Raw genomic sequence first — 13,985 nt, 5'->3', positions numbered from 1 at the left:
GGTTTTGATGTCACTAATCTGGATGTTGTGAAGTTGCATCATGATTGTGGCCTTTGGATGCCCAGAATCACTGAATGCCTCTGACTCAGTTTTCTTTTCTGTAGAATGAAAGATTGAACTAGAGGACATTTAAGGTGATTTCTAGCTAGAAACTAGAAGTCTTCTTAGGGATGGAGCTGGAAGGGACATCTCTTAAGATCTGTCCTACTTAGGTGTTTTAGTTGGAGTACAAACCTCAGGACAAGGTGTGACAAAAGTTTTGAAAAGAAAATACTACTCTCCAAAGAGTCCATCCCTTATCCTATGCCGTTGCTCTTCTATTTCTGTGTAACTTGGGAAGACTTTTATGCTCCTCTAGATGTATCTATTATTTCCTCCTTAGCCCAGTTCTGATGAGAATAAGGTTCTAGCATTACCAGCCCTTCACTCCCTCCTACTCTGCACTGCAACTATTCTTCCACTCATGCCGTGTTTATATGCAACAACTGCTCCATTTTACTTTTTAGAATCGTCCCATTGTACCCAACTCAACTTCAACTCATATTCATGTATGCTTTTTCAAATTACCCTAGTAATGATACCATTAAGAGTTACAGAAAATGTTTTCCCATGTAAGAAATAAAGTTTGACCTTATTAAAATCTCTTATAATTAGTCTCTCATATTTACCTTCTCATGTTTCTTCTGATTTTTGTAGGTCAAATCTTCTGTTCAGTTTCGATCTTTTTCTCAAGAGTACCTGAAGGCGCTTTATTTTATCAAAGATCTGTTTTTTTTCCTTGCAAGATTACACTGATTTTTGCTGGGCAAGTTATTTTTGGTTGCAAACCCAGCTCCTTAATACTATCATGTTTCATGCCCTCCAGTCTTTTAATGTAGACGCTGCCAAGTCTTGTGTTAGGATATCCTGACTGCAGATCCACAATATTTAAATTGTTTCTTCTAATTGCTTGTACTATTTTCTCTTTGACCTTAGAGGTTTGAAACTTATAGTTTCTGTGATTTTTTTATCTTGAGATCTCTTTCAGATGGTGATTGGTGTTTTTTTTTTTTTTCAATTTCTATTTTGTCCTCTAATTCTAAAACTTCAGGGCATTTTCCTTAATAATTTCTTGATGTATAGTGTCTAGACTCTTTTTGATCATAACTTTTGAGATATAATTCTTATCTTGTCTCTTCTCTATCTGTTTTCCAGATCACTTGTTCTTGTAATGCGATGTTTCATATTTTCTTGTATTTTCTCATTCTTTTATTTTTGTTTTATTATTTCACGGTGTCTTGTGAAATTGTTAGCTTCCCCTTGCCCAATTCTAGTTTTTAAGGAACATTTTATTTTATAAGTTTTTGGATCCCTTTTTCTAATTGGTTGACTTTGTGTTTATACTTTTCTTAATTTCTTGCTTTACTCTTTTTTCCCCTTAATTTTTCTTCACCCTCTCTGATTTTTAAAGTTCTTTTTAAGCCTTTGTAAGAACTTTTTTTGGCTTGTGATTTGTTTGCATTTTTTGTTGAAGCTTTAGAAGTAGCTGTTTTGACTTCACTGCCTTCTGAGTTTGAACTCACATCTTTTCTATCACCATAGCAGCTGTCTGTAGTCATTATTTCTCTTTTCCTTACTCATTTTTTTTAGTGGCTCATTTCTTGGCGCTTAGCTTTATGTTAGAGTTGGGCTCTAGTCCAGAGATTTGGGGGATAATGTCTTGGGCTTTTAGTTCTATCTGGGGACCTGATCTTAGGTATTCTCCTCTGTCCCTGAGTGATGACCAGGGTCCCCAGCAATGCTGTCACTGCAAATTCTCTTGTTCCCTGGGTTCTCTGCAGCACCTGGAAGCATCGTCTCACCCCTCTGCCCTGGAACTGAAACTAGGAACCCTGGACCCTTGCAAATGCGTGCAGCCATCAGAGCCCTCGTGTGATTACATTCACCAGTATACGCTTGCATCTTCTTGCCCATAGCCAGGGACCATGCCTTGTTGGTTTCCTTGGGTGCCTGAGTCCAACCCTGCTCAGCCACTTGACCCCTGACCCCACCCTGTTGGTTGGGGGAAAGTTCCTGAAGCTACTGCCACCTCCAACATAGCTGCAACGTCTCTAGTCAGGCCAGACCCACCCCTCCAGGAAGTCAGATCTTTTCTTAAAACCCCACTTCCCTCCCCTGCTGTGTCTTAGCCTGGACAGGTGCTCTATCACTTTGAGGCATTATTTATATTATTGGGTGGGGGAATTTGGGAGAGCCAGATAATTTCTTGCCTCATTCTACCATCTTCCCGGAATCCTCTATAACTCTGCAGATTTGTTGCAAAGTTTCTTTCCCCACTATCCCATGTTCTTGCTCTTGATTAGTTAGGGGCAGGGAAGGTTAACAGTAGTGACTCCTCCAGATTGGTTGTTCTGGTGCTTTAAAAAATGTATAGAAAAGAAGAAAAGGAGCTGAGAAGGAATTGCAGACGAGTTGGAAAACTGGGGAGGGTCACGTAGAATTGTTTCTTAAGAACCAAGTAGTGAGAGTCCTGGCTTTTCATAGAAGCCTCTTTCTATGTTCTTTGTATGAGTAAGTACTCTTTTCTGATGTTTCACTTCAGAATAAAAAGAAGTTATAAACTTTGGAAAATTTTTAAAAAAAAGGAAAAGGAGGGATGGCCGCTTGAGGGTGAGGTAGAGAAAAAGAATGGAAAATTCCCCCACCCAAACTAAAGTGCAATCAAGAGTGCCAGTGAGGAAGCCTTGGCAAATTGTCTACGAAGAAATGACAGACTGGGATGGAGAGTCCTCTGAAAAGCTCCAGATTTAAAGACGTGGCACAAAACATGGAAACATTAGCACTTAAATACTTTAAATTATTTCCCTTTGGCTTTTGTTTTTGAATGGCAGTGGAACGCATTACACACACAACTCTGCCCCTCTCCCCTCAGCTGCAGAGCCATCAGGTAATGCCTTGCCTCTCTTGGAGCAGTCGTGGTGAATGGGAGAGAAGCCAGAGGGTTGGAGATGGTCACGTTGGCCCATGTCTGAAAAGATCAGTGAATGCAAGAGGAACATCAGCCTGTGAGGCCAGGGGCAAGAGATCTCATACCCCATAGAGCTGATTTTTGGAAAAAAGAACATTATGGACAACAAACAAGATTGTTTCTGGAAGCTCTGCTCATCATCTAGCCTTCATTAGCCCTCATTAGAACACTGACTCTTTGGGTTCAGGGATGCTGCCAGAGAAGGCCTGAGGGGAGCAGATGGCCAGGGCATTCCCTCTCTTCCTTAGGGAATGGTCAGCATGCTGGGCCTGGACCAGAAGACACACTCATTTGGGGGAAACTTCTCTTCAGGCAACATGGATGGAGAAGCTTTTCCTGTTCAGGGGAGGCCTCCCTGGCTCTGCTCTGCAGGGTGGGCACCAGGCTGTGCCCTTTCCATTCTACCGTATTGGGGATTGCAGCTTACTGAGGGGACTCCACTCTCAGCTAGTTAAGTGTTGAGTCAGTTTCCTCACAAACTCTGGCCATGGTGCTGATTATTTCTTGGTGTGTATCATAAGCAACAAGGCCAAATTCAGAGATTAAACAGAGTAAGCAGTAAAGACCCAGCAATTCATGATACTGGATTTATCCAGGAAATTTCAGTTGGAGTTCAAGAGAAGCAAGATGGTCAGGGTGGTGGTATCCTCACAAATTGGGTTTACGTAAAAACCGTGTAGGGAGTGCTGCTGTACCTTAGAAATGGAGCTGCTTCTTCATACAAGGATTTGCTTATCATCACAGGTCATGACATCCAAGGCAGACTCCTGTATACCAGCCATGATGAAGGTGATAAGTAAGGATTTGGGCTCAGACAATTGCTGTGGATTATTCTGGAGCAAATGGAATTGACTACAGATGAACAGAAGTTTGCCTGATTTTTGGGGAAAAAAAGGGAATTCTTCAAGTCATATGCTTGTGAATTTTGTTTACCCCAAGGAAAGTTCTAGAAAGAATTATTAAGTAGACTTTTTGTGAGCACTTAAAAAGGAAACTTTTAAGAACTAAAAGCCATCAGTGGTTCACCAATAGTAAGTCATTCCCTGGTAACCCCATGGAATTAGATTTCAGCTAGAATTTTGTCAGTATTTTTCATGTTGTCTTGTGAATAACACTATTCTTATGTAGATTTGTAACTGATTTCTGTGGATGTATATGAACTTGGAAGAGAAATGTGTTTTAGCACTTTAATAGGGAAAGCCTTTAGAGATGTAAAGAGTAGGAGAACTCATTAGCAGATGTGCCCTTGTGAATAGTTAAGAGAAGAAAAGGCTATTGAATTTGTTCCTGTGTGGTTAGCCTGGCAAACCTGTTTGGTGCTTTGGGGTTGATTAGGTTATTTAGGGAGTGAGGACCTGCAGGGAAATCATGTTTCCTGGGGAGTTCTCCCTTTTGGTGAGATCTCTTTTTGGGAAAGCATTTGCGAGCAAGGGCATATTTTTGTGTTTTCTGCCTTGGGCAACCCTGTCCTGGGGCTAAACTTTGGATCTTCATCAGTGATAGAATTTGTTTTGTTGGTATATGTGAGTCTGTGATGAGAACAACTTCATACTGCATTTTGGATGACAGTCATTTTAATATGCAACCCAATCTCCCCAGCTAATCAGTTAGGGAATCTTTGTGGGCTTCAGGTGTAACTGAAGGAGAGTGGACATGGAAAATGGGCATCCCTCCCCACCTGGGTGGGCATGCAAAAAAAGACTGAATGAGGTGTTGAAGAGCCTGGGGGCTGGTCCTCGCTCTCCTCTTGACTCTCCTGTGACATTTACTCCAAGTTACCTACCCAAACCTGCTCCCTCCATGATAAAATAGGAATGACAGTGTTGGACTTGCCTGCTTCCCAGTGTTAGGTTGGATGATGGGAGAGAATGGATGGGGAAGTGCCCTGGGGTGGGGGAGGAGAGAGGGGTTGTTCAGTAGAACAAGGGCTAGATTTGAAGTCACAAGCCTGGGTTTGGTTTCTGCTGTGCTCCTGGTTAAATGGGGACATCAGTTCACCTCCCTCTGCTTTCATCTTTGGTGAAATGAGGACAGTAGCACCTCACCTGTCACAGTTCTCATGGAGTCATTTTGAGGATCAGAGATAACAATGTATGTAAAATACTTTGTTAGTCACAAAGTGCTTGATAAGTAGTGGAGATTTTTGTTGTAATTATCCATGGAAAAGAATAGTTCTGGTGGTCTGTAAGCTTATTGAAGCCGGGCACTGTGCTGATTCACCTTCTCTTGCCCTCTCAGTATCTGTCACGATGTCTTTTCTGGTACGTGCAAATGCCCAGTCTCCCTCGTGAGCCTTCATTGGCCCTTCATTTCACAGCCCAACCTTGAGAGGTGTTATCTTTAGGCATCGCTTCCACTTCCTCAGCTCCTACTGACTTCTTGGCTTCCATTTCCACTGAAACTGCTCTTTCTAAGGTTCTTGATGGTCTCAGGCATTTCATCTGAAGGCTATTTCTCATCCCTTTTCTTCCCTCCAGCTTTTTGACAGTCAGACCATCTCAACAGAGAGTCCTTTCCTTGATTACAGAGATCACTGTATCATAAGGGGTGCCTCTTAATTATTGGGTCATTCATTCACCCCACGTCTGATTCTGTTCATAGTCTTTTAGTAGGATTGGGGTTACTAGAGGGACCTCTAAGGTATTGGGGGTTTCCTTAAAATCGTAGCTTACAAGTTCTGCTACTGCTTCCCAGCCTATAATTAGCTGGCCTGTAGCACTCCAAAAGGACAGAGAAAGGAAGAGGAGTCACTTCTGTACAAGACCTGAATAAAATGAAGTCTGGGTCTCTTCAGTTAGACACTCAAAGGGTAGGACAGAGCTGTGTCTCATTTTGTAACCTCTGCACCCTCGTGGTCTTGAGCTATAGTATCATTATGGACATTAAAGCCTGGATTCTTCTACCTTTAACCATCGATTAGGAAATGATGTTCTGGAAGGGCTGACATAGTGCCTTGTCTTACCTGTTTGAATCTGTCTAAGAATTAGAAGGAATCTGACATCCATTTTAGCCTGGACCCTCAATGAGATCTGGAAGAATGGTTTTAGTCAAGAAGGGAGACAAAGTTAAACAAGAATTAGCACCTGCATTCCTTCATAAGAGCTACCAAACACATGCTTTCCCATAATTTTTCTGAGTGTGTTTGCACCAAACCAAAAAACCCCTGAGGGAGCCATACTAGGGAGAAAGGAAGGGGACTTGCATCTTGCAAGAGTTCATGCACATGAGAGAAGTGTTTGGCAGGAAAACAAGAGAAGCAAGCACCAGTGAACCAAGGCCCTGGGTGGAAGAAAAGTGTGGCCGTGACAGCTACAGTGTGTGATGACTTAGCTCTTCTCAGCAATGCAAGGATCCAAGATAGCTCCAAAGGACTCATGATGGAAAATGCTTCCTCATCCAGAAAGGATATGGAGTCTGAATGCAGATTGAAGCATGTTGTCTGTTCTCTCTTTTTCTTCTTCTTTTATGTAATTTTTCTTTACAACATGACTAAAGTGAAAGTAGGTTCAGTATGAATGTATATGTATCAGATTACATGCCATATTGGGGTGGGGGGAGGGGAGAGATGGGGAGAAAATTTGGAACTCAAAATCTTATGGAAATGAATGTTGAAGACTAAAAATAAATAAAAATAAGTTAAAAAAAAAGAAAAGTGTGGTGTCTTGGGTGAGATGATTGCTCAGGGAGCAGAGGCTTCCTGGAGAGGCCTAGAATTATCATCATTGAAATGTAGTGGCAAAATTTAAGAAATGTCAGAGAAGTCAACAGAGTTTTGGTCCATTCAATGAATTTTGTGTGTCTGCTCTGTGCCAGGCAGTGCTGGGCATTTGGGGAATGGAAATGGGGTGTGCAGGGCATTGGGCTAGCTCTCTCAGAGGTGCTAGAGTCACTAAGACTAGGTTCTTGGGAATGTGGTCATTTTGTATGATGTCCTATTGCAGAAGGGCCAGGCAAGGGCAGATCTGGGAGAGCCATGAGCTGGTCCCATGGAAGGCAGAGGGGGATGAGAAGCCAGAGAATGAACGAATGTAGATCAGTGAGATGACTGGACCACTTTGAGGCTGTGGCTTGAAGAAGTAGGAAACCATTGATTGAGAAACACCCACCTAGCACCACTTGGCTGATTGTATCTAAGACCTAGGGAACCACTGTGTAGCTGTAGGAATGAGATCTGTCCAATACTTGAAAACTCAGACCAATTGGAGTAACCCAAATGAGTGATGCCTCAAGTGTAGAGAGTTTGTGGTCTGCCCTGAATGCTCTCCTTTTGGAATAATAATATTGCCTGGTGGGTGGAGAGTTGACCAGGTGGTCAGGCAAACCTGACTTTAGGTTCCACCTCTGACTGGCTGTGTGGCCCTGGACAAATTATTGGACCTCTTCGTATCCAGGTAACACTAAGACTATTAGCTACAGAGAAGATGCTGATCTGCATTGGTAGAATGAGTTTTCTTATCAACACCCCTGGTGAAAAAAATATTCTAACAAATTGTGTGTGTGTGTTTGTTGGACTCCCACACTGGGGCTGGGGGAGAAAAAGCACATGTGAGGAAAGAGCTTCCACCATTTACACACTGGAGGTTGGTGATGCACACATTCTTGTGGAGAGCACTCACACTCTCCTTTTCCATCATCGGAGAACACTAAGGGACAGAACAGGGACATGAGAGGAAGCAGCTTCTGCGGCCTCCCACAGCAAGCCAGGAATCAGACAGAGGCCCTAACTCTGAGGTGGCCTCTGTTCACGTCAGTCCTGAAGTCTTCTGAAGAGACTTTTCTTTTAAAAAAGAAAAAGAAAAAAATCCCAACCCATTAGGAGTTTCTATTCATTTGTGAAATATAATCTGCATGCATCTATAAGTTTTGAGTGTGCACAGTTGGAATAAATTCCTATTAATTCACTGGCACTCCCTTTTGAGCCATGGAATTAACAAGATTCTAACCCTTCAAAATGTGGAACATTTATGACAGCAACTGTTAGGGCCTATTTTAAGTTTGATTTTTATTAGTTTAAAATTAGTCAGTGTGTTAGTGGCCCTTATTGGAAGGAAATTCTAAGAATAGTTGGGTAATCAACACATTGAAACTTTCTGGGTCACCTGATAATCTGCCAAAAGAGGTGAATAAGGCAAAGCAGCGTGGGTACAGTCCAAAATCAAGTTTCAGAATTTTACCTCTGATGGAAAGCTGAGTGATCTGTCTTTGGTCAGCCAGTGGCATTTCCATTTGTATCTGACACAGTACAGGGACTTGCTGTTTGAGGTGTGAGTGAGGTCACCCACTCTTGCAGGAAAACTCATAATTCAAACTTGGCAGATCAATGAAGGAGAAAATGATTTTAACCCACATTTTATGTCTACACCTGTTTTCGCTAATTACATTGTGTCTGTCAACATTTTGGAAAACATTGGAAACACCTTCTCAAGGCACCTTTTGATTCTGGCTTGTTAGGCAGTAATTGACACCATCTGAAAATTGCAGGGGAATGTAATCTTCACAGTCGGAGGACACCCCACCCCCAGCCATCCCCGAGTGCACCCCATATGTAAATAGAATCAGCCCTGGACATCGTGTTTGGGTAATGTAAAGCTGCAGGCAGCCTGGGTGGCCTAGCTCCTGGAACCAGCACTCCAGTTTGCATTCACAGAGTCTGTAAACTGGCTGATCTTTTGTGTAGCCTAAGTATCTAGTTAGTATAATAGAGCCTGGGGTTGCAGATCAGGAAGACCTGAGTTCAGATTTGGACCCTGTGTAACCTGAACAAGTCACCTGATTGCTTTCAGTCTTAATGTCCTCATCTGTCAAATGGAGTAACAGTAGCACGCCACTTACAGGACTTCTGTGAGGGTAGAATAAGATACCATGTGAAGCACTGTGGTGGCCTGAAAGTGCCGTCAGACATTAGCCACAATTATCATGGCCATTATTATTCTGAAGGAGTACTTATCTTACTACTAACAGCATCTTGCTTTAAATCAAGGGGTGGTATGTAGGAAGATGTCAGAAACTGGTTATTATGGGCAGTGTTTTGAATCTGAGGTGTGTAAAGGCCTGGTCTCATCATCCACTGAGGATATATCAGCGTCTTGGTTCTGATGGTGAAGCAACTTGAAGTGGGTAACATAGCATCTAAAATCCAGATGACAGAAATGTAAGGTATCCTCCCCTAAAGTTGTTTCATCTTTGTGGACATCCCATACACTCTGCTATAAATTCCTGCACCTACATCCAGATGCCAGGCCTAAAATTGTGTTTTAGGATAAAGATGTTAGCATAATCATAATACTGAAAAATATAGTAATAAATCTCATGTCCCGGTTTCAACAGCAAATTTCTGTGGTATTATGGCTCTCATCCATTGAACCTGTTTCTCAGGCTAATGTTGTTTTTCTTTTTTTAAAGGGTGTGTTGAGGATAAATCCAAAGAAGTATCATGAGGCTTTTATTCCTTCCCCGGTAAGTTAAGTAACTTAATCCACATTGTCACACTTGCATTGTTAGATATACACTGATTTTGGTTACATTGTATGTGAATTGTATGTAAGAACTGACAAAGACATGAGCAAAGCTTATCAAGTTGAGGACGGGCATGGGCTTGGAGACTTTCTAATGTGCTCTGTGTCCCTTTTGTCAGGCTGCAAGGGCACACTTGCAGTGGAAGTCAGGACACTTATTTGCTGGACTGCAGAAAGCAGCTGAGCCCAGATGGAGGCCCACCAGTTAGTGTAACTGAACTCCCTTGGTTTATAGCTTAAAGGATTTATGGTTTTTTCCAGTGGGTTAAGTTAATCTCTCCTGAAGAAATATGCTATCTACTTTCGATTGACTCTATGATCTAATCTGTAAAGTTTGTCCAAAAATAACGTGTGGCACCTTTTAAAATAAACAAAACAAAGCTGGTCCAAATTCCCCTTTTCTGCATTTGTGAGAATTTGATGTCTCTACTTTGGATCACTGCGCTCCTTCCTTACGTCAGTGAGTCATGAACAAGGAGGGGCCTTTGCCATTTCAGGAGCTTGTGTTGGTCACGGTGAGCTGCCTCTGGGAGAACCAACAGCGTTGCTTTAGAAATGACTTAATGGTACGCATGCACAAAGATGAGAAAGGCATATTCCCAAGCCTTCACTTCCTGGAGCCTCAGCTCCTTCCTCTCTGCTTTGAGGAGAGTGGTCTGGATGACTTCTGAAGGTTTCTACCAGATAGGAAAATGCTGGTTAAGATTCTGTGTTTATACCTTTGGCACTCTGCTCTTCGGAATAAATAACAAAGGGTAACACTTAGGATTTAAATTTCTTAGTTATGCTAAATTAAGTTAATTTAAAGCCTGAAACAGGATAAATCAACTCAGTGTTACCTCTAAATTCTGTCTAGTGCTCGATGCATATTATTATTACTACTACTAGTACTGTTTAAAAAGAAATTTAAATCATCTTACTAAGCACTATTTAGCCCATTGCCTGCTTTGCCTTCCAGAAGGTGGAACCTAGTAACAGCATCACTATAATGGTTCTCTTGAGAGAGAGAGACAGAGAGACAGAGATTCCTAGAAGTAAGGAGTTGATCTTATATCTTCTGCCCTGTTCACCATACTACACATTGGAATCCTGGTTCTGTTTTGCTTCAGTTCTGTTTAGGAAAGACACAGAGAAGCTGGAAGACTTCCTGAGAAAGGCAGTGAGGAAGGTCATGGGCCTCCAGGTGATTCTGTGTTAGGATCCATGGAAGGAACTAGACATGCTTTCCTTAGAGGAGAGATGACCTGGGCTTCGGGAGGGGCCAGGTAGGCTCTGACAGCTCTCACTTCATATTTTGAAGGCTTTCAGATAGAGGAGGTATCAGATTTCTCCTTTGGGGCCACAGATAGTAAAGCTAGGAGCCATGGGGGGGAACTTATAGAGAGGCCAAATTAGGCTGGAGGTCAGAAAGAACTTCCTGACATTGAGAGCTCTCCTGGTACCTCTGGAGGTAAGAGTAGTTTTCAGGTGGAGGCTTAATGACCAGCCAGTTGTCAGGGATATGGGGGGAATAGGGAGGTGGGAAGGGATTCCTTTTCTGAGTTAGTCGGACCAGATGACCAATGACTAGGTGGTCCTTCTCACTCTAAAATTCTTTGATTCTGATGGCTGTGGCTCAGGAGTCAGAGAATTTATTAGTTCCTAGGATCCTAATCAGCAGAACCCCCAGGATTCATCTCATTCAGCCCTTACAAGAATCCCCTCCAGTGATTTCATTGTTGTCAGATACTTCTAGTGTGGAAGTTTCTTCCCCTAATATAGTTTGGAAACTCCTTGGTATGTGACCATCTTAGAGGATCATCTCAGGCACAGCTGAATGAAGAAGGGGTAGTGTTTTCATTCATGCAGTCAGGACCTGAATCCATGTCTTGCTGATACCATGGAGAGCTCTCTATCCATATACCATCTTGCCTCTCCAGTACCATATACCTTCTCCAGGATTTGTGGTACGAGTGGTCATTCTGACCTTCAGTGATGGGCCTTCCCTATCTCCTACAACAGCCTGTCCCACTTGGGGACACCACTAATGGTTCAGACTCTCTTTTTTCTGGTTAGCTGAAATCTGCCTCTGTACCTTGAGCCCACTGTTCTTAACCAACCAGAGCTGATTTAAGACCTCTATCTCAGGGCTTCTTCACTTTTTCTTTCTTTTTTTTTTTTTGTCACAGGTCCCTCTGGCATTAGTCTAGGGGAGCCTGCGAATCATCTTCTTGGAATAATGTTTTTGGATGCATAAAATGAAAGGTAGAGGATTACCAAGGAAACCTAGCATTACTGAAAATAAAGAGGTCATTTATTTCCCATTCAAGTTTATGAGTCCTTGAGATCTATGCAACAAGCCCTTGGAGGGTCTATGGATCTCTCATTCTAGGTAAAGACAACGATCATCTCCTCCAGGCTGACAAAACATCCCTGGTACATTTAATTGGTCCTAATGTGATATAGTCTTTAAATGTCTTACCATCTTGGTCATTGTCTTCTGAACACACTTCTGCTTGTCAGTGTCTTCCCTCACATGTAGTGCCCAGCTTTTTGTGGCATTGAAGCACAGGAGACAAAATAAGTGCCTGTTGGTTGAGAGGTTTCCCACCTCTCTGTGGTGTATTAATATAATAGAATATTCCTGTGCAGTAAGAAATGACCCTCATGAACCATAGGGATATTTATGAACTGAAACACAGTGAAATAAGCGAGACCAGAAGGACAGTGTATACAGTAAGTAAAAAGATGTAAAAGAAAATGTTGTGACACTCTAGGGCCTGTCAAGGTTTTAAAGCATCTCGGATTAGAACATTGAACAGATTCGGTAAGATGAAATTAATAACAAGTATTAAGTCTTACACTTAGGTTAAAAAAACAAGCTTTACTAGTAGAAGATGGGGAAAATAGCTATTTGTCTAAATATGATCTGGGCATCTTAGTGGATTGCTAGCTCAGTGTGAATTATGCTATGGTAGGCCAGAAAGTCAGTGTGATAGTGGATGCAGCCTCCAGAAATAGGGAAGTGAGTGTCCTGCCAGTCTTCTGGATGGCTGTGTACATGTTTGGGTGCCATATAGTGGGAGGAATATTGATAAGCTAGAGACCATCCAAGGGCCTTGAACTCATGCTCAGTGAGGCCTTGGTGAAGGAATAAGCTATGTTTATTGAGAAGAGACCTTTGTTTACTTTGTAAAGGAGTTTCTCTAGGTATGTATTCTTTAAGTAGAATTATTCAGAAGTACAATGGACTGACTCAGGAGAGGGGTGGCTTTCCCTCCATTGCAGTAAGGCTGTGTTGTGTTTGTGTTTGTTGTAGAGTGTTCTCCCCACTCCCTCTAGGGAGAGGTGGGAGTAGATGGCTATTGCATTTCTGTCTCTGAAATTCTAAAAAGAATTCTGATCGTGTTTATTGAGTGTTTTAGCAAGTCTTTTGGGTGCATGGTACTTTATTGGACTGTTAGAAATGAGTCTGGTAAAGTCCCTGCCTTGTATTTTTGCCTCTGTATTTTGTCCTTGTATTTTTCTGGGGGGTGGGCGCTATGAGTGTTTAAGGAAGACTAGTACCTCTGATGTGAAGGCTGCTTTTCACCTTTTGTGTCCTTTTGGTCATCCAGCTTTCATCTGTGGCTCCAAGAAGCTGTAGCATATACAGCAGCCACACCATTTCAGCAGATGGGCTAAATCAGGTTGAGGCCTCAAACCAGTTGGTGAATTAGGGGGTTGTCTTGCACCAAGCATATGAAAACTTTCTCTTGCTGAATGGCAAATAAGAATGACAATGTAGGCAGCTGAAGCAGGTACTGGAGTGCTGAGAGCTTGGTTAGACATCAAAGACACCAAGGTCACCCACTGCTTCCTGAGTCATTGCCAGTCATCTTGTGTCCTGCCGTTGGACTCAGATGACTCTAGAAGAGAGACTGAAGCTGACAACTTTACACAATTCTGTCGCACTTAAATCTAGTTTATGTGCGAGTTCAAAGATATCACCGATACCATTTTACCATTTTTATCTACCTCAAAGTCCTATGGTGACAGGCAAGTGATGAAGCAGCAGGTGTGGATATAGTGGGAGCTGTCATCACAACCTTGCATACAGGGGCCAGGCCACAGGTTTGTCTTCTTACTTGTAGCAGTGGGATTCGTCAGCCCCCTGGGCATCTGAGCAGCTTTTTAAGGACCACACCGCTCATGTCCTGGTTTGAAGAAGGGGCTAGAAAAGGTGCCCTAAACATTGTCTGCCTACCCAATCTTTTCCTATTTATTGTGGCAGGTGCGAATCTCACCTTGCCGTCGAAACACACAAAAAAATGTACAAACACCTTTGTGAAGATGATTCCACTCACCATTGGTACATGGAATGTGCACATGCTTATGGACAACATGAAATCTAGTAGACCTGAAACATTAACAGCTCTTGTCAGGAGAGAACTCAGCAGATATCACATCTACATGATAGTCCTGAGCGAAACAAGGCTTGCAAA

At 42.4% G+C, this 13,985-nt stretch overlaps 1 protein-coding gene across 4 annotated transcripts in view; it reads left to right on the top strand.

Annotated features, from left to right (window-relative positions):
- Positions 1-13,985, top strand: part of DIS3L2 (DIS3 like 3'-5' exoribonuclease 2) — a 393,028-nt gene that overhangs the window by 62,992 nt on the left and 316,051 nt on the right. For all 4 annotated transcript variants that reach the window (XM_072637426.1, XM_072637425.1, XM_072637427.1 and 1 more), the window contains one exon: positions 9,410-9,463. In XM_072637426.1, the coding sequence (XP_072493527.1) occupies positions 9,410-9,463 (54 nt within the window). The remainder of the gene's footprint in view (positions 1-9,409; positions 9,464-13,985) is intronic.

Source organism: Notamacropus eugenii, chromosome 2, assembly GCF_028372415.1.
Source record: "Notamacropus eugenii isolate mMacEug1 chromosome 2, mMacEug1.pri_v2, whole genome shotgun sequence".
Lineage (NCBI taxonomy): Eukaryota > Metazoa > Chordata > Mammalia > Diprotodontia > Macropodidae > Notamacropus > Notamacropus eugenii.
The sequence above is the reverse complement of the archived record's forward strand: the minus strand, read 5'-3'. Positions and strand labels throughout refer to the sequence as shown.